The 20579-nt window shown below is 42.6% G+C and overlaps 1 protein-coding gene across 3 annotated transcripts in view; it reads left to right on the forward strand.

Moving 5' to 3' along the window:
* Positions 1-20579, forward strand: part of RNLS (renalase, FAD dependent amine oxidase) — an 89606-nt gene that overhangs the window by 43999 nt on the left and 25028 nt on the right. The window contains exon 6 of one of the 3 annotated variants that reach the window (XM_064513551.1): positions 11772-15020. The exons of the other annotated variants lie outside the window; for them this stretch is intronic. Within the exon in view, the coding sequence (XP_064369621.1) occupies positions 11772-11924 (153 nt within the window). The 3' untranslated portion in view covers positions 11925-15020. Of the gene's footprint in view, positions 1-11771; positions 15021-20579 lie in introns of those variants that run through there. 3 annotated transcript variants of the gene reach the window in all.

Here is a 20579-nt window from a genome sequence, read left to right on the forward strand (position 1 = left end):
ACATATGGTAGGGATTTTTTAATTTTTTATATTTTTTCTTAAATTCAGAGTTACAGAGTTACCTGAAATTCTTAGCTTCTTCGATGATGTCTGGAAAATTAATTTTATAATGTGTATTGCTAGTGAGAGAAATTTTAAAGTATGAACTCTGGGGCTCAAAAATTCAGAAAGCAGACAGATAATCCCTACACTAATTCTCAAAGCCTGACCCAGGAGTTTGGGATGGTAAAGTTTAGTGATGCTGTTACCAACATCAATAACTTTACACAGCAAAGACTGTTGCCTTCAGCATCTTTCTGTCTGATCATTCCTGCCTAGAAATCGGAGGTGATTTCTACCGCTTTGTGTCTCAGCGATGCTTTTTGCTGACATTCGGCTCTCTTGCAGCAGATGGCAGTGCTACCAGCGCTTTGCGTGCGTCTGTACGCCGATGTGCAAACAGATCTGGACATCAGGTTTGTTGAACACAAACGCATGATTGCTTGTGGGCTCCCATATTCCCCTTAGCCTGTCGTCCAAGTTGGAAGTGGTTCAGCAAAGGGATTGTGTGAATCACTTCTCAAGAGGAGGGAAATATGCTGCTTGTGGTACATGGCTGCACTAATTCCAGGGGGTCATGTTTAAGTAAGTGAGAGGGTCGCAACAGGTTGAGGCCAATTGCTGTCACCTTCTCTCTTCACAGCCTGAGGCTTGTCACTGACACATTTTCCTACCAGCTAGGCAACTTGGCATATACGTGAATGTTTTCTTCTGAAATTAAAGATATTTTCTCCCTTCTTTTTCTCCACCTTCTTATGAAGCTTGTATAAAACTTAAGATTTCTTTTTAACTAAGTCTCCACTGCCAAAATGGGAAGTTTCCTTGGCCTTCCCATTCCTTAAAAAGAGTTATTCACTAAGACCAGACAGTTACTCTCTTTAAGTGGGAGGCTGTTTGATAGCTGTTATTAGCAGCTATTTTGTTAAATAATAACATATTTTATTTGTATGGCCTTGCATCTAATCAGTAATTCAAGACTGTGTTTCATCTGCCAAATTGCATACTGTATAAACAACCAGAATCATTGGAATACAGTAGAGCATCGCCCTACTAGCTCTGTCTGTATGCTACCTTGAGATACTAGATAACTTTTTATATGTAGGGAAGTCATGTTTTTATCTTGACTTACACAACTCGTATGGACTAATCCAGTAAGACAAGGAACAGAAGGGGTATCATCCGTTTCCTCGGAGCTCTTGTCTGAAGGTGCAGTTTTAAAGGCTGGTGCAGCAAACTCCGCTGTGTTCCTCTGGCTCTGAACTTCCTTCGCTTACAGGAACGCAGTCTATGTGCTACCAGTGCGTGGAGCAACCAAGCCTTTGGAAGGAAAGCTGCAGTTTGAATGCTTAATTCCCATAATTCATTTCCTCCTTAGCTGAGCAGCAGGGTGTAGCTGGGTGAGTAAGCATCAAGTGGTTTCAAACTCATTGAAATTTGTGGATTGATATCAGTAGGGTGGAGTTTGCACAGCTTCCATAAATTGCTTAAAGTTTCAAAGGATCAAACAGATCATTAGATGAGGTGTCTCATCCTTGCTGTGTCACAGGTCATCGCCTTTCATCCAGATATTTTCTGTATTGAGACCAATAACCTGGACAACACCAAAGCATATTTAGGTTTCATTGAAACACTCTGGGAGAGAAATTCATTCTGAGTTTAAAGAAGCCATCAAAGATGAAGCATCTATTAGTTAACCATCTATACTTTTGAAAACTTTTCTTTTTAGTTGTTGGCTCTTGTGTTGTTTCTCTGAGGAAAGCTGCAGATCCTCCTGGTAATGGGAATTTTCTAGCGAGGTGCTGAGCTTCTTTATTTATCTCACCTCTCAGACATCTTTTTCCTCCAGATTCTTTTAAGCTCTCCTCCTACTTGCTGCTCTAGCTTGCTGCATAATGATACAGATCATGCATGATTGCCCATTCAGACAGACTTTGTGCCATCAGCAAATTTCATTGCCATTAATTTTTCAGGAATTAAATTGCATGTATACTTTTAAGCTTCTTACTGGTCTCTGCAGACACTTGCTAGAAATATGCACTCATGATTGCTCTTTGAGACCTGCCAGCCAACCAGTTCCAGACCCATTTAATATGTGCTCTATCAGTGTTGTGTGATATTTTCTCTTAAGTGTTATGTCATGCAAGGCTAAGTTATATACTGTACAAAGATTTGTGTATTGCCTACATGTACTTACTTTTATTAACCAAATTGTCAGTCTCTCTGAAGGGAGGTGAGATTTCTTCGAGAAGACCTATTTTGGACTCACATTGTCATTAATTCTGTCTTCTTTACTAACTGTGCTCCACATCAGATTTTGTGTCTTGGGATTGATGCCAGGCCAATCTTCCTTTCTTCCCCTACCTGAGTCACATTTCTTTGTCCTGTTGGCACAATATTCAAACTCTTCAACATCTCTGTCATTTGCCCAGTATACCAAGATATATTAAAAATCTACATGAAACAGGCCCTAGGGAAATTGCCTGAGCCAGCTGTTATAACACCTTTGAGTGGAAACTATCCCTATATGCTGGTAGTCGAGCCTTACAAATAGTAAGCACTTTCTCAGTATCGTACTCCAAGATACTTTGCATCCATCCTTACATGACACAAGCACTCATTCTTTTGTTCTCTGTTTGGACAATAATACAAATGAACATTTCTGCCTTCCTTGTATTTTTAGTATATTTTATCATTGCATCTGCATGTGGACCTGAATCATTATTCAGGTTTATTCTGTTATTTTATTAGCCTTTTGGTTTGTTTTGTGTAAAGGTAGAATGAACTCAAAACTTGTCGAACTGCCTGTTCATTTAAACAGCATAATAATTTTTTAAAGGTACTTTATGATAGAGAGATCTCTTCTGGCATGGTTCTGCAGTTCTTAGGAGTAAATCACAACTCATGTAGTATTTTAATTAGGAGAAGAAAAGTAGTTCCCTAGATTAGTCTTGTCATCAATTCCAGTGGAAATCCTTAAGGAGTTTTTTAAGTTCTGCTAATGTTTCCTAGAGTCTGAGTTTCATCTGGTTTGGGGGAAGGGGAGTGTTTCTCTGTTTGATTTATATTTTATATATTCAGAAATGTTAGGTTATAGAGACTAATTCATAAAAATCTTAACAAAGTGCCTCTGCTCACTAATATAAACTTTGTAGGAAACCGGAAATCAGTGGATATCACCACTCTACCAAAGTTAAGACAATTAACAGTTGTAACCCTGAACTGTAAAGATGACAGCTAGTCTACTAACCCTCTGGCTGATGGGATGGAGGTCCAGTATAAACCCTATAAACCTGTATCCTGTTTGAGCTGTGAGTATATAGCTAACATGGAGCAATGTAAGCAAGAGCTGCCTGTGAAACGCAGAGACACACTTGTGTTAGCAGTAGCAGCATGGTCCACTGAGGTCGATGTCTAGTTTTCTGCAGTTATGGGCAACCACGCATTAACCGTTGAGTCCAGTCGACGGAACTTGTTTGAGTTATGTGAGACATTTTAAAAGCGAAGGTTACGTTTTTTAAACTAAGTTAATTGTAGAAACAAAAGAAATCACAATCTTGTCCCTTTTTTCTGAAGGAGGTGGTGATATCTGAGAACCTCACTTAAAAGCCTACGTTCCCATGGAGTCTAGATCTAGTAACTAATCTGGTTGGTAACAATCTGAACAGGACCCAACAAACTAGAGTTATTCCACCAGCACATCTTTTGTGTTCCTTATTGTAACATCAAACATTCGTTTAAATTTTCCTGTGAAGACACCAGGAACTAAAGACCCTGCCTACTTATGTGGCTAAAGTCTGGACATGAAGAAAGTGAGCAGACCCTCAAATTGGCATCTGAGGCAAAACACTGGAGGGAGGAAGGAGAAAGTAAAAAGACGATTTTACCATAAGCAGTATCTGCAAAAACCACAGCACCCACAGTGAAGATAGCGGAATATGTCTGAGGCTTTCAGACATGAAGCACTAGCCAGGGCAACTTCAATTCTTAAATCACATCATCGAAAATAAAGTATCCTGCCAACTCAGTAGAAGGATTCATCCTGTTGTCTCTTCTAAATGTAGGGAGACAGGTCACCTGCTATGGAAGTGCACGGAAATATCTGTTAATCTTAGTTGTGAGCCTTCATTCCCATGTGCCTCTGTCTGACTTCAGTTCTGTGTTTTCCTCGTTAGGTCAAGTTTCTCTTGACTCGTCCTTCTCTTTCCCTTTGAAAAGTGATTTTTCCTTAAACTTTTTTCTTTGTAAAACTGTTACCTCTGCTATGTTTCCCGTTGTCTTTTCCTCCTGTCCTATTGCCTTGTATCTCCTTCTGTACATACTGCCTTGTACTTTGATTCTCATTTGTCTTTCGACTTCGCTCCTTTGCATTTCTTTATCAGTCCTGGTTTCTTCCCTTCTCTCTCCTTCTTACCCCTTCCATCCCCTTAAACAGCGTCTTAGGTCTGCAATGCTGGAATACAGTGGAAGGGATGTTTTCCCCTCTCCCCCACCCTTTCAGTTACTGAGACATGTACATAAGAATTCAAACATGTTTCTAAAAATAGTAAAAGGATAAAACTGTTTGTTTCCGCTTTTCAGGCTTTGCTTTATTAGAATTCCTGTGCAGAAAGCGCCGTGAGGTCTATAACTAGTTCAGTTGCAGGGAAAGGAAAATTAGAAAACTCACAGAGAAATACAGCCACAACCTGCTTGATTAAAAACATATAGATCTTATGTGCGCTTTACCCATGCAGAGTTTAAGTATAGTCTGTAGTTCTAAGCGGCATTTTATACCCTGGATCTTTTTATTTCGTGAGGGGATTACTGTGTATTTCGCAGTTCTTAAACTTAACGTAACTTGGCAATATAAAAGAAAATGGAGAAGTTTTAGAGCAGATATGACTAATGTGAGTTTTGAAAGACGTGGTGGATGAGAAACTTCTTCCTGCAGGCAATGTTTGTCCGGAGAGGTAGCTGTGAAGTCTTGGTGTTTCCCATTGTCCGAGCGATTCTTCTTCCCCAGCAAGGGGATTTGCAGGATATTTCAAATGTGGTGGATTGGGTTTTTTACATTTTGTACATAATGTTGTGGATACTAAGCTTTAAATTAAATCCAAATTTTGTTCTGTAAGTAGCGTGATTACAAAAAGCATCACCCCTGCAATGTATTATCTAGCTTTATGTTAGGATGTGGATTCCTGAAACTACATGTCCCAAACTCTGTTGAACTAATTATTATAGCGTAGACAGCTTCTAAAAATAAATTTTCAGATAGTATGTCTTAAAGTAATAAAACTGGCTCTTCAGAAAAGTTTTATTTTCTTCTTGAATGGATAAACTTTATGCTTTTGTTTCCTTCCCCACAACCCCTGAAAATACTGATAAACCAGGCAGGTGAACTGTACCCTTACTGGCTGCTTTTAAGAAGTATTTGGAGTGAATTAAAGGCTTCATAAAAATCCTGTGAGCCTGGGAACGTTTAGACATGATTAGGCAAAATGCTGATAATCAGCAAATGCTGATGATTGTGCTAAGTAGTATGGGCACTATGTTTACACATACTGATTCATATTGGATTACAGTTGTCTTTTTTCTGGTAAGTAGGTGAGAAACTAGTGTCTTTGCTCATGTGTTCTGCCATCTTTCTGAATGTCAGTCACACTTTCTACCTTAGCTTTTCCTGTCTTCCCCCAGAAACCTATTGCATCTTTCCACTACCTGCTTTATGTACAACTATACTGACAAACTAAGCACAGTTCTCTTAGGCTGTTCTTAGTGGAATATGAGCACAGTCCCCTGCAATAATTTGTGTGCCTTCAAAAACATTGACTTGAAAGCCTCATTGGGAGTTTAAATCACATTTAAATGTATTCAGTGTTTAAGCTCATGATGAGAAGATTTCTCCCAACAGTAGAAAATCACAGACTTCCTCTGAATATAATTTAGTCCTTTTTTCTGCAAATATTTGTGTGTGATTTGCCATGGATTTTCTAGCACCTTGGTATCAGAGTGTCTGTGCCAGTGCCTTGCCTTCCCTTCTCACAAGCAGCTTTCTGATATTCAGCCTTTTGCCTTTTCATTAGCAGACATGTTCCTTCACATGTATTGAAATGAATAACAGGAACTGCTATTCCGTGGGTTTTCAGCTTACCAGACTTGTGAGAGGGCAAAATTTTGTCAAATGAGGAAAACCATCTCCTTGCAGCAGCTCCACCTCTCCTGAATGGTTTGTGCTGGTTTGACAGGACTAATCGTACTGTAGGTCTCCCTCTCACTTTGGGGTTTGCTCTCCTGCTTTTTCGTTTGCTTGTTTGCTCTCATCTTGGTCCCAGCCTTGCTGTAGTGTAAGCAGAGTAGGCAGCCGATTCCTACCCGCTCCATGAGGGAATCATTATTTACAGATAAAAGAAAAAACATTAAGTCATATTGATGTCCATGTACATGTTTGACTGACCGTACCATCATGGCTTACATCTCTCAGAGAAATCAGGTGTCCTACCTACTTCAAGGTATTACAAAATCAATAAATACGGCGTTGTTTATGTTTCTTCAGTGAAGCAGTTCGTACAGACAGCGTGATTTCAGGTGTGGCTAGCCGTTCATCAGAGAGTAATTTTAGGAGAGCACCACTCTTCGCTGGGTCCAATAAAGCTCAACGCTCTCCTTTCCAGGAGATGTACCGGCATGCACTGTGATGCTCATAAATAGATCCAGGTTTATTGAAGCAGGAGAGACTAGTAACTAACAGAGCTGTTAGATGACCTCTCTAAGGATGATAAAATGTATATGCAACTTCAGGCCAAACTAATAAACTGAGGAGAAATGGCTCAGAAACATTTAAGCTAAATTATGTGGCAAGTAGAAATTTGTGATCATAATATTAAAGGAAGGAGGTGGTTTATAATGAATTAAGAAAACAAAACTTAATATTGAGAACTGACAATAGAATAGATGTCCAGAAATTCCCTACCGAAGTGTAAGGTCATTTAGTTACCCAGGACCCCTTTTTCCTAAATTATTAAAGCAGCAGACAGATCCTCCAACATTTGACAGAGTCTTTGCTGACCAGTAGAATACATATGGAAACTATAGCTGTATTATCCCAGGAGAAGGGGATAGTAGCTAACCACTTCTTGACTGTGTCTTCTACTTTGATGTTTGGGAGCTGTTTGCTGAAATGGAACAACTTTAATACAACTTAATGCTTTGGAAGGAATTTAGTCTTCAGATTCAACCGATGGATTAATTCCCACAATATTATGGGAAAGATCATTATAATTATCTTTGTTTTAGGACTAGAATACCTGAGTATAGGAAGGTTACATGATTTGCCCAAGGCCATGTTGCAGATAATGACAAAGGTGAGGAAGCACAACAGAACTGGTCGTTCAGTTCCCTCTTCATATTTCATTTGGCCTAGCTCCTTCTGTTTGTGTATTCCTCATCTGAATAATGTATGGAAATAAGAAGTATACTAAAATTGCAATACCAAGGTAATGGTTATCAAAAGTTCTGGTGATGGGCTGGCATGCCCTCAGAGCTGTTGGGGTTTGGCTTTCTTCAGAGAGCTGTGGTTTAGCTCCTTCGTCCCTGTGTCAAAAAATATATTGGATACACAACCTTTACAAAACATGAAATGTTTCTGTGGAGCTAAAGCACCGATGGTAGCAACTGTAAAATACTGACACTGGGTCTTCTTTGTGATGGAAAGCCAGAGAAGAAGTTAGCAGAAAGGGTGGGGAGGGGGAAATTGCTCTTTTAATCACGTAGTTGCATGGCTGGCCTAGACAAGCGCGATGCAAGTCGATTGGGGAGTCTTCTGTGTGTATTCGTTCACTCATTTCTGAAATTCTTGTCAGCATGATGCTCCCAACACTGCCACCTGTTACTGTGATGCACCAGCTCCATTCAGATGCTGGTTTAGATGACCGGTTTAAATGCCAGTCCCTACAATGTGTTCTATATCTTTTCATAAAGGGCAGTGTTTTGTTCTTTCCTGTTTTCATTTTGATGATCAGAGCTGTAAATGTGTAAAGTGATGAGAGAAATCAATCCTAACTTCATATATCAAATGATGAGACTTGATCTGACCATGACCAGACCTGAGTGAGACCTGGGGCATCCTGTGAAGATGTAAGCTCATTTCTCCCTAGAATTGTGAAAGAAAACCAAATATTAAACATGAATTAAGAAATAGATGGAGAACAGAAGAGGGCGATATCATGATGCCACCATACACATTCTTGGTGTGCCTGCAACTTGAATGTTGTGTGCGGTTGTGTTTTCACGAGTCAAAAATGTTTGGAGATGCGAACAAGGATGGATGGCCAAGGGCGTGGAGCAGCTTCTCTGCAAAGGATGACTGAATAGCCTAGGATCCTTCAGCCTGGAAAGGACAACAGCAGCAGTGTATTAGCAGTCTCTGAAAGCATAAACCTCTCTTCCAGTACAAGAACTTAAGCCCAATAAAGCTGTTGTTCAGACCAGTTCAAAAAATGAGGAGAGGAAAGGTCCAAATAGAGGCAGTACTGGCACTTGCTAGTAAGTCTGGTCTGAATGGGGGAAAAAGCCCCTAAAAATCCCCTTCGAGGGGAATTCTTGTTAAAAGTTGGACACAATTCTTGCATCTTTTTGATGTTCACATCTACCCTATATTCCTTTCCTTTATTTCCTCCTGGTAATAAACTAGAAATGCATGCTGACTTCAAACAGAGAAAAAATAAGTTAATTTTTCTTGTCTCAGATGGAGATTTCTGGTGGCCAGCTGACTCCTTCCTCAATAATTAATGCATGAAAGTGTTTTCTCTAGTACTTATTTAAACAGAAATATCTATGTTGTCCATTATTGTAAAGCTGCATTTCGATTCTGTGAGCATGCATTACCACTGTTTGGTATTGTGTTTCAGGTATCGACTTGAGTTTAGTAACAGGAAAGCTTTGAAAGGCCTCACTCTGAACTGAGATCTTGCAGATGAGCCTCCAATTGCCACGCTTCAGCTTTGCATGCCATTAGGGTCTTCCATTGTATTCAGTGGGGAGCTGCCGCCCAGAAACCAAAAACATCAGGCAGATCTAATTCAATTTATTTGTGTGTTTATTCTGTTCGAGTCAAAACAAAGCAGTAAGCCAACATCTTTCTCTGTTGCCTTGAAAAGCCATTAATGCTATTTCAGCAACTAGTGTCATACTTCAAGAAAGTAAATCCTCTCACTTTATTATTCAGCTCAACGCGTGTACGCTAGGTGCATAAATTACTTGCTAAATGTTTTATGATTAAGATTATGTAAGTAATGAGCTTTTACATTTTGGCACCAAACAGTGGAACAACTCTGTGTAGTACTTTGTAACTTGATGTAGGACGAGAGCTCTTCTAAGTCCTCTGTAATGACATAGAACACAATGAAGATGAATCTGGATTAATTTGTAAATTAATCCAGAGGGAGTGTGAGGGAAAGTGACCTTTATTTATCTTTTTACTAAACTTTCCCAAATCTCTTTTGCCCAGTGATAAGATCTTAAATCCGTATGTAGGTCTCAATAAAATCAGACAAATTTTCTCAAAGATCTCTTTGGCTTCTGATAACTTTGATATCAACCATAAAACTAGGGGGCTTTCTCAGGACAGCATATAGCAAGCATGCCTCTGCCTATAGTATGAAAATTGTGTTTGCAGGTAAACTAATGAGAGTCATATGGTAGCATGTCTTATATATTCTATGTCATTGCTTATGAATGGTTACAAAGTGGAAGCTGGAGTGCATCTATGTAATATATGTGTATATAATATGTATTACATACGTGTATCTAATTTTATTTGGCCTTTATTGGTTAATTGCTTGGGACTATTTGTAAATGTCTCTAGCATATAACTATGTCCAAAATCTCCTGGGAAACCCAGTGGATCTTGGTTCACTATTGGAAGGAGTGAGTCTCTTTTGATGGCTCCACAGAGGTGTTTATCTGTTGTCTCTCCCAAGAAAATCTGGAAGAAATTCCCCAGCTAAAACACAGGCATTTTGAACCATTACAAGACTGGTTTTCCTCCCCCAGGTGGGTGGTGATGTAAACATAAGAAGAAGTTTGGAGTCTGAAAAATCAGTTGTTGCCGCCTCCTTTAGTTTTACTTGTTTATAAATGTCATATCCTGTTCTTCCCAGGGTGGAAGCTCAGATAGAGGTCCACATTTTTAAAACTGAGCTGTCATTACTTTTGAAAAATATTATGCTTTCATAAAGAATCAAAACCCACAGATACACTAAACTACAGTGGCATTTTCATTCAAGGATGGACAGACTGGTGTGTTGTGCGTGGACATTACACATGCTATGAGTTCACAGTACTCGCATATGCATATGCAGTCCTGGTACACAACTTCAATTATTGCATTGCTTCCAATGGCATCACCATGGAAATGAATAGATTATTGGTTAACAATCAGCTTCTTACGCTTCACCTTTTTCACTCACAACCCAGTCACCCAAATAATAAGTCTAAAAAGTAATAAAAGACCTCACTAATCAAAATGCAAAAATTGTGACTCTAATGACAATGTACACGTTAAATCCACCCACAAATTAGACACTGGGCGTATGGGCTGAAGAGAACAGCATGGAGCTTCTCAAGTGTGCCTAATGCAGTGTACAGGTTAAGAATATGCTGCTGAATTGGGAAAGGAGGATAGGAGAAGTTTATTAAATACAAAAATCAAATTATATATTAGAAATAACAAAAAAGATTATTGCTTTGGGTTGGGAGTTTTTTGGAAAAAGTATGACCTAAACACATGTATAAGTATAATAGGCATTAATTTAAAGGGAGAGGAAGCAAAGATAATTTTGAAGTATGCTTCTGTACCCAGTCTCCTACAACAAAAATGCAAGGTCTAGGCTCTATTCCAGTTTGGTCTGGAGGAGATGGGCACTGGCCTTGGCCTTTGGAGTGGTGTCAGGGGGTAGGGATGGTTCAGCTCAGCGAGACACAGCCCTTCTGTTACCGCTAAATGAATGTTAAGGGAGGACTTGAAGCACAAATCAGTATTTGGCAAAGATCCCACGGAGTCCCAAGAGGATCTCCCGTGTGCCATCCCGACAGGCCCTCTCCTCATCCCTCCTGTGTTGGGACTTGTCTGTCTTCTAGGAGATGATGGTTTGTGGTATTCTGCTATCACGCAAGCTTTGTCCAGAGTTCTAAAAATGGTAGTTTTGTTTCACTGCTTATAGCAAAAGTTGATTCCAGCGCAACATGTAGTACTGTAGGAAATCAATGTCATGTTTCTTAGGCAAATCAATGGAGATTTTAGTTTGAAAGTGTGTGGATCATCTTGTCAGTAGGAGTTGATGGACATGTATTCAAGCTTAGTTTTGCTCAAAATCGTTAGCAACTTGATTAAAAGCTTACTTGCACCGTCACTTTTTTCCAGCATTTTTTTCTGCTTAATCTTTTGGATTTCTAAGTATGCCCTATGTGTTTTTCTCATGTGCCACAGACTTTAGATAAAAAAGCTTTCTAGCAAGTCAGTCTGGACCACAGTGATTTGAAATAATGCTAAATTGTTACCCTGAGTCTGGACATTGCATGCATGCAGGAATAAGCGTTGTGCTGTAGTCCAAACAAGATTATCCAAATAGAAGCTGAGCGTATTAAGAAAATGAAAACTAAATTGCAACTGCCTGAACTGTGCTTAGCGATTCTTTCAGTGCAAATGTAGGCATGGCTGCATTTAACTATTACACTGCTTTTTTTTGAATCCAAAGCTGTTTGATAAGGAAGCTGAACTTAAAAATGAAGTCTTTCTCATAACCTCTGCTCCCGCCTACGCAAACGCCGAAGCAGGAACAGTCTGCATCTTGAAATGGTCAGCGCGGTGGCAGAGGGCCAGTGTCATGGCGCGGTGTCAGCTCGAATGACTGTACAGCGGGGGATTGCCTGAAAAGTCTGTCCTCGGTGACCACCGAACTCGAGATCTCAGAGCAGCAGCTTCTTGTTTTGGAGAGCAATAAAAAAGGTCTCCGCAAGCCTGCTGAGGAAGAAGTACTTGCCGTCCAAGCAGGCTTCGCTGTGTGAGGGTTATGATAATACGCCATTCTGAATAATTCATGTCCCAAGCAGAGCTACAGTAGCACTTTGTCAGCGGTGACAGTAAACTGTATCTCCAGGTACTTAGCAGAGGTGCATATTCTGCTGGGTGAGCATCTTATTAAAATCTCTTAACATGATACCTAGGCTAAAAATATCTTTGTTACCGTTTAACCACAGAGCTTCCTTTTTAACTTTTAAAATAGTGACGATTGCTAGCTGCATAAAAATACTGTGTCGCCAGCGGCGTCTGATTGACGTGTTTAGATTTGCTCCCAGAATATCAGAAAGTGAGATGCTGCAAAGAAAATCTTAAACAAAGCAGTCTGAGGAAATAACAAAACCTTTTAGAGGAGAGCATTAGTTGCAGGGTTATTGAGAGCATCACTGTGAGAACAGTACATGGTCACAGGAAGTATTGAAAATATGAAGGAGGTGGAAGGAGATCTACCTATTCAAAGGCCTAATTGAGTATTAAGGGATTCCAGGGGGCCTTGCACACATAAAAGGTTTGTTTTCCTTCCCAGCTAACGCATCTGCCGGAAAATTTGGGACACCTACCAAGAGCCTTTATAAATTGGGCAAGTTTTCTTAAATCTATGTCTGACAAAATTTTCCAAAAGGTGAGAGAGAGAACAGCAAACAGTGGCAGGGCGTTTTATTTTTCTCTGTGCCACTCTGCAGTAGATGTAGACTGCAAGTTGGGCAGGACTGGCTTTCTTTCCAAAAGAGGAAGCTAAGGTCCCAAAAATTGGAGGACAGCTAGTCTATGACAAAAGATAGCCAGGTTCCTCCCGGGGCATAAGTGCATCTTTCTGTCCATTCCTGTTCAGTTTCCCACCAAGCCTTCCAAGAGATGAGGGTGACATTTTCTTTGCAAATACTTTGAAGTGGGAATTAGCACTACGACATTGTATAAGCCACAGTTGCTGGCAAAACTTCAACTGAGATGTATGCTTGCTAAAACTCAAGCAGAGAGGAATAAAGTGTAACTGTAAAAACACCTTTTCCCTCCTATAATTCTTGTGGGTGAATGTTGGGGGCTCTTTCATCCCTTCAAACAAATCACAGTGTCCTTCGGGATATTTTCATTTTTACTGATTTGCTACAGCCCCAGCAGGACTGCTGTGCTGAGCAGAAATTATTAGTTCCATCAAACACACCCGGGTCAAAGCTGCTTGCTAGGAATGTCTTTAAAAAAGGCTAAGAACAGGTCTACACGAATCAGGAATTCCACTGAATTGGGAGAATACTCTGGCAAAGTTGCAAAGTTGGACCTAGGGTCTAACAGTATTCCCATGAAAGGTAAAGCTGTCAGCGCATTGGAAAAATAGAGTTTCCAGTAAAAGAAATGATAACTTGAAAGAGTAATCTTTTCTTAAAAAGAACTAAAAGCCCAGTATCCTCATATTTTGCTACTTTAAAAGCACTATCATTCCTTAAAGTAGTGCTGTATGGTTTTTTTCTTAGTGCATCAGTGGTTGGCAATGTCTAAGTATATCTGGATTTAAGACACCTTAGCCTTACCTAGGAAGCGATTTTGAACCTATCCAGCGGTAGCTGCTTGCAGTGGCACAAATTATGTCTGGCTGTTTGTTGTCTCCTTTGAGGCTGTTCGTGGTCAGGATGCAAGGTCCTCTGTGTCACCAACAAAACTGGACAGTCAAAAAAATAGAGTATTTTCCCTCTCATCCCTGGAAGTCTTTCAAAGCAGGATCTCAATTTGTTTACCCAGGTTTGCCCACATAGCCTTATGTGCATGCAAGAACTGGATACAAGCGTCCCAGCTGAGCTCTGAAATCATATGATGACTTGATTGGGAGATAAGAATCCACAAGCTTTTAGAAATACAGAATTGAGACTTGCAAAACTTTCCAGAAAAGCAGTTTCTTTAGTGTATCTCACATTTTGGCATCCTTTTTTCCCTGGAGTTCTGAACATGGTTTCTCCCTGTCCCCAGCAGCTGTGACCTTCAGCAGTGCACCTATGAACCTGTATGTGAAGTTATGAGCAACCTCTGCTTCAGTTACTAGACTGATCTGAATCCTTAACCCACCTATCATTTCTCTTCTCTGTCTCTGCTTGCTCAAAATTGCAGTTACAAACTCCGATCCCCAACAGAGCCTCTGAGCTCTGCCGTGAGCTGGTAATGGCTGGTTTGGTTGTTACCTCGCTTCTGCAATTCATTTCTGCAGATGAGGGTGCATATTGCAATCCCCTGCCTTGTCTGCTTTTCAAATATATGAACTATAAACTTCCAGGATTATACCTTGGTCTTCCTAGTCAGCTCTTGGCCACCATAGCAGCCAGATTTATTTTTGCTCCTCTGGCTTCTAGGATGGTAGGCCGGGCTCTGTCCTGGACTCCCGAATGGCCTGGTGCCATGCTCCCAGCCTGCCAGCTGAAGCCTTGGCTCTCCTCTTTCATGTTGGCCCTGATGGGATCTCTAGGTCCTCTCCTTCCCACAACACATGAGTGAGGCAGCGAGGTGACATTAAATCACTGGAACAGCAGATAAAAGGCCCTTACTGTATTTATTGAGTGTTACAGATAAGTAATCCACTCTTCTGTCAGTGTCTAGAGAAACAGCAAATAAAGTATACATACCCCATGCTTTGATGTGATGAAATCTCCAGAGGACATGTACATTAGTGGCGTTCACAGTGCAGCTGCAGCTAAGCTTTTCAATGGAAAATATATAAGATTTTCATGGTTTTATGCATTGCTTTAAAATGCTATGGCTGTTTCTTGTATGCTGGACAACCATGGTCTGCAAGCTGTTTTTTTTCCAAAATGTTATTAAAATCATCTTAACCGTTTTTGTTGGAATGGGAAAAATTAATAGTTATTTTGTGGTTTTGTACACAACATTAAAACAACAGTCTGGTTTTCATTTAGACCAATAAAAGTATGGAAATTCAAATGAAGGCGCTGTTCATGTCCTTAGATCAACTTGTTATCCCTGCTAAGAATGTATAATGGATGGAACAAGGGGAAAAATCACTCTTAAAACCCATAGCATCGTTTTTGCATACAGTTCAGGTTTCTCGTTGTTGGGTTTCTAAACCTGAGATCACTTTATTGCCTGTCTTCTCAAGCCATAAGAACTTCCTCTGTCTTGTAAATATACAGCAATTTAGAGTCCAGTGAACCACAGACATTATTTTAAAAATCCTAAGCAATAATTAAGCAAATTGCTTAGCAAACATATGTCGGTACCTGAATTCATATGCTGTTTACTTTTGAGATATAAACCTGAATGTTTGAGACAATAGGTATTAGTCATTTCTGGCTTATGGTAAGGTCAGAAAGAAATAGAAGTAAAACAATCAACGGAAACCTTTTTCACAGTAATTACACCAATGTGGAGGACAGCTGATACGTGGTCGGGCAGGGCTGATATTCAACGTGGCACAGCACTTTGGCCAGGAGTCATGGCAAGGAAGGCCAGCCGCTGTGGGGCTGGGATAGCACGAGCACAGTCTAGGAAGGGGTTATTCCCTCTGCTTGGCACAAATGAGGCCACATCTGCATCCTGTGACCAGTTTGGGGTCCTCACTGTGAGAGCGATGTTGACAAACTGGAATGAGTCCAGTGCAGGGCCACGGCAATGGTGGGGCTGGAGGCCAGGGCGTACAAAAAGAGGCTGCAGGAGCTGGGCTTGCTCAGCCCAGAGACGAGAAGGTGAAGGGGGACCCAACTGCATCCTCCACTGCCCAAAGAGGTTACAGAGACAGCGGGGCCAGACTCTGCTCAGAGGGGCACAGTGAAAGCACCAGAGGCACTGTCACAACCTGCAACAAGGAAAGCCCTGGCTGGCCCTAAGGAGACCATTCAGGTTAGTGCTAGGTTGATTACCTTCCTTCATCTTCTTCCTCCAGCATCTGAGGTCAACATACACTTACGTACTTGAAGTCAATAGAATTGTTACTTATCTTTGATTACTGCACCACCGTTCAGCATCCGCAATGACCCTAACCCCTCTTGAAACTTTATAGCTTGTGAAGACAGGTCCATAAAGTGATGTCAAGTCTTAAACGAGGTACTTAGAGCCAACTGGCTGGCTCAGCTTTGGCAATACCTACCTCGTGAAGGTTTTATCTACTGAAGTGCTGCCGGTAATAAACCACACCTAGGCAAGTTTATACCCACAGTTCAGTTCAGCCGCAGCGGCCAACATGTGCTGCAGACCAGAGGCAGAACACAGAATACAGTTTAGTTTCCACTGGGCCGTGCAGTCCCCAAGACAGGGAGCTGATTTCTATCTCAAACGTATTTCTGCAGGGTAAAGATTTCTATGTGCTGAACTTTGCCAGGGGAATTTGCTTCTCAGGATGAAAGAGGCTTTGTTTATTTGTTTTTCCCCCAAAGGGAAATAAGTTGCCAAACTAACCTGGACAAAGAATAGTGCTTTAGATGGGATATTGCAGCTTTATATTTATTAGCTTGTTTATAGTACTTTTATATTCTGTAAGAGCGCAGCAAGAATGCATAATACATTGTGACTATTTATCATAGCTTTAAGAGAGGGATGTGTTGGTAACAGACTTTTCAAAACCCAGCTGTATAGAGCTTTAACTGAAAGAATTGACACCTATGTACATCTTGGACAGACAGAAAGGTTGAATGCTAAGCCGGCAAGGAAGCAAGATTTGTGTGAGTTTTTCCCTTTGAGAGGGTATTAAATAATGAGAAGGATGAAGAATAGGAAAGGGAAAACAGCAAATAAAAAAAGGAAGGGAAGAAAGATGTGGAGAAGAGGGGAAGATGAAGTGAGGCTGAGGTGTGTTGGGACCAGCAGTAACAGGCTGAAATAGAGACTGAAAAGAAAGCATATAGTCAAAACTGTAGAAAAGTTTGGTGACATCGCTACTGGCCCTTCTCTTGTTTAAATTGCTTTTGTAGCTGCTCTGTGCCTAAAAACAAGGAGGGCTCTGCTGCACCATCAAGTTCAGTCCTGCCCTTGCAGCCACTGTATCATGTGATCCCTCCCCTAAATTGGTGGTGCTCCAGGCAGCTTGTTCTCCCAAGGTCATGCAGTCTTGGTGGGGGAGAGGGGAAGGGTGCGATCAGTCGGGTTTCTGGACGAGATCCGTCCCCTCGGTGGTGTGGTGCGTGTTTAGCAGCTTCTGTGTTCCCTGCCGGTGCCCTTGTGATCTGCCAGGAGGAATTGGGACAACAGCTTCTGAAATCGCTAACATCGCTGTTGGGACTTGGCACTACGGAGCACCGCCCAGGCAGTTCCCAGATGCTGGCACACAACTGGCTGCACTGTTAAATCCGCAGCTTGATTGAGGAGTTAGCACAGGCCAGGGAACATTCCCAGTGGGGCAGGATGTACAAGGCCTCTTCATGTTGGTATCCTTTGCTCTAGGACAGTCCTCCAGCAAGGCCTGTACCCATGCCCAGTCCCCTCCCTTCCCCTTCTTGTCCCAGGCTGTGCCAAACAGCAATGCTACACTGCAAAAATTCCACGCCTGGGGGCTGCCGAAGCTGGAAAGAGCGATGTGGAAGCGAGGAAGCGTGGAGCAGGAAGGAGATCACAGCCCGCAGGAGACTGTTGCAAAGCTGGGGGATCCTAGCCCCCAGCCGCAGAGGGTTGCAGGCACACAGCCTGCCAGCGCCGGGGTAAATAAGCTGGGATCAAAGTCAGCACTCGGGTACAGCCCAGTATGGTTGCCCTGGCAGGCTGCACTGCAGGTTTAGCATGGGTGAGGGAGTAGCACAGAGCCCCTGCTCACCCATAAGGGACCCAAAGGCTCTCCTCCGCACCACAGACCATGCTCCAGGTCCCAGGGAAGCAGCCCAGCCCTGGAGGAAGGAGCAGAGCATGCCTGGGAAAGGCCCTTCTCCACACCGTGGCTTTCAGCCCTGACCATCTGCCTCAACCGAATAAGCCCATCTCTGACGAGTCAGCATTTGGTTTCTACAGAGGTGAGAGAGAAGGGAGGAGGAATGGGGAGGACGTGGTCATGTTCAAGTGCTAGATATTCTCTTGGAGACACTGGGCAGCACACACAGATGGGAGGTCCACAACACATCTGACATCCTGAGGTGAGATGGGCATGCTCGGTTCCTCAGCTAGGACATGCTCAAGGTCAAGTGGAAAGATGTGAGCAGCTCTTGCAATAACCATTATCTGTTTTTCCCTGGAGCATGTTGTACGCAGTCATCTTTCCACAGACAGTGTGCATACGTAGTGCAGCAGCCGTTCTAGGCAGTAGCATACCAACAGCAACCTCCATATCAGACTGTTCCTGGGTCTTGATCACAGACCAGCAGTATGAGAAACGGGAACCGTACTATACTATAACTTCATTGGAGGTATCCTTACCAAGAGAATGTGACAGCAGAGGGCAAGGGGTCATTGGCTCAATACTTAGAGCAGTTCCTGAGGTCCATGAGGAGGAATGGATCCTCCTTGGAAAGATCTAGGTCCAGAGGCAGACAGCGAGAGGCAGCTGGGCCCCCTCATGCCTTCTCAGATGGGGTATCAGACTGGAGAGGGGAAATCGCGCATCTGTGTGAACTGCAGAGGAGGAGAGTGGAGAGATATCACAGATAAAACACACAACTAGAGAAATGAGGGGGATGAGGCAGATGCCTGTGAGTAGCCGTGTGTGCTTTTAGGTGAGAGACTGTGACTGTGTACCCTGCATCCTCCCATCGAAGCCACCTGTCTGTGAAGAGCGGCCTCAATGTCCTTGGTGAACCTTCTCTGGTGGTTCGCCAAAGATTGCAAGATATGGTAGGCCTTGTGGTTAAATTATTAAGCATTGTAGATGACACCAAATAGGGACATGAATTGTGTCCCTGCACATTTAGGGAGGCCACGTGGAACTGTTGCCAACTTGGACCAGTCATGATGAAGAGTTTGACCTTGTAGAGTTGCTCACCTGAAACGGTCAACCACAGGCTGGTAGGGGTTGGGGCTTATACCAGCCCTCCTCTCTATCAGGATGGGCTCTGGAAGGTGCTGTCTCCTGCTTGTTGTCCCCTGTGAGTATAACTTCATTGCTTTTTGATGTTTTCATGATCCTGCCTAAGCTTTTCTGTGCATGGGACTGTTCATGGAGGGTAAGGACCCCTCCTGCTCCGCACCACCAACTCCCAAAACAAGGTATCCCATCCCAATCATGTGGAGCCTCTCGAGTATGACAGTTCTGCTGGGTTACGAGGCGGGGAGTATTCTGTGTGGGTCAAGTTGGTGGGCAGGACTGCTCACCAGTGTCCACGCCAGCACGCTTGCACCTGGGATGTGGCCATCCTTGAGTGTGCTAGTGGGCCACTGGCCCAGTGCTGGAGAACAGTCTCGGGCATGTTTTGTTTACCAGAATAGACACAGCATGTTAAAACAGCAGCCAGAGCCCCATCAGGTCTTCTGCAATGCTGAAGAGACTTCTAACCCTGGCAGCCTCGATGCTGTTTGACGAGAAGGTGGTTTACCAGTAGAAGTAACGAGAATGTACCCTTATGCAGAGCGGTGGTATGTAGGCTTTTCAAATTTAGTGGCAATCGTTGCAAAGACTTCTTAGTGTGAATGTGCTTTTAAGTGTGAATCCGATTGGAAAATTCTCTGCCAGCATTGCTGGATTCCTGCCCCGACAGGCACTGCATGAATCAGGAGTCCCTGCACTATGGCATTGGATTCAGAAGGTCCAATTTATGGCCATGGTTCCTAGAGCCTTACCTTGGCACAGCAGGAAATACCGGGTCCCAGAGAAAGAGTGTGTGATGGAGTAGTGTGTGATGAAGCCTTTCTGGTTGTCAGTTTTGAAGACCAGCATTGTTCGTGACAGCAGGGTCGGTTATGTCAGTGTTTTTCTTTAATGCCTGCTAATTGCAGTCAGAGGGAGGAGGCTGTGCTGTGGACAAGATGCACAGAATCACACGATCACAGCCAGGCTCAGGCTGGAAGCACCCCTTGGTGGGGGTCTCCGGTCCAACCCCAGCTCACAGCAGGGCCAGCATCGCAGCTAGAGCAGGTTGCTCAGGGCCATGTCCAGGTGAGTCTGGGCAATCCCTGAGGATGGGGATCCCCTTTAGTGGACCATCTCAGTGACTCTTCACTGGACTGTCTCCAGTTTGTTGGTGTCTCCCTTGTGTCAGTTTGCATTCAGTGGGCCAAACCGAATGCAGTTTCCAGATGAGGCATCGCTAGTGCTGAGCAGGGTGGAATGATGCCTTCCCTGGATCTGCTGACTGCACTCATGCTTGGCCCTGTGTTAAACTGAGTCAGCTCCAGTACTGACCAGTGCTCAACCTCCCTCAACACCTAGTCTGCTGCCTGTAATGGTATGAACAGGGAAGTGTGACACTGGATATAATCATTAGCAGTGTCTGCTAATTTTTTCATGAAAGGATGCCTGAATTTAGCATAAAATTAAGCAGCTTGGTTGTTTGTCTTTTGCCTCTTGATATTGAACCTATAAACAAACATAATGGAGAGTACAATTTAATAAACAGGCAGGAGACCTCTGAGATTC

This window comes from Dromaius novaehollandiae, chromosome 6 (genome assembly GCF_036370855.1).
Source record: "Dromaius novaehollandiae isolate bDroNov1 chromosome 6, bDroNov1.hap1, whole genome shotgun sequence".
Taxonomy (NCBI): Eukaryota; Metazoa; Chordata; class Aves; order Casuariiformes; family Dromaiidae; genus Dromaius; species Dromaius novaehollandiae.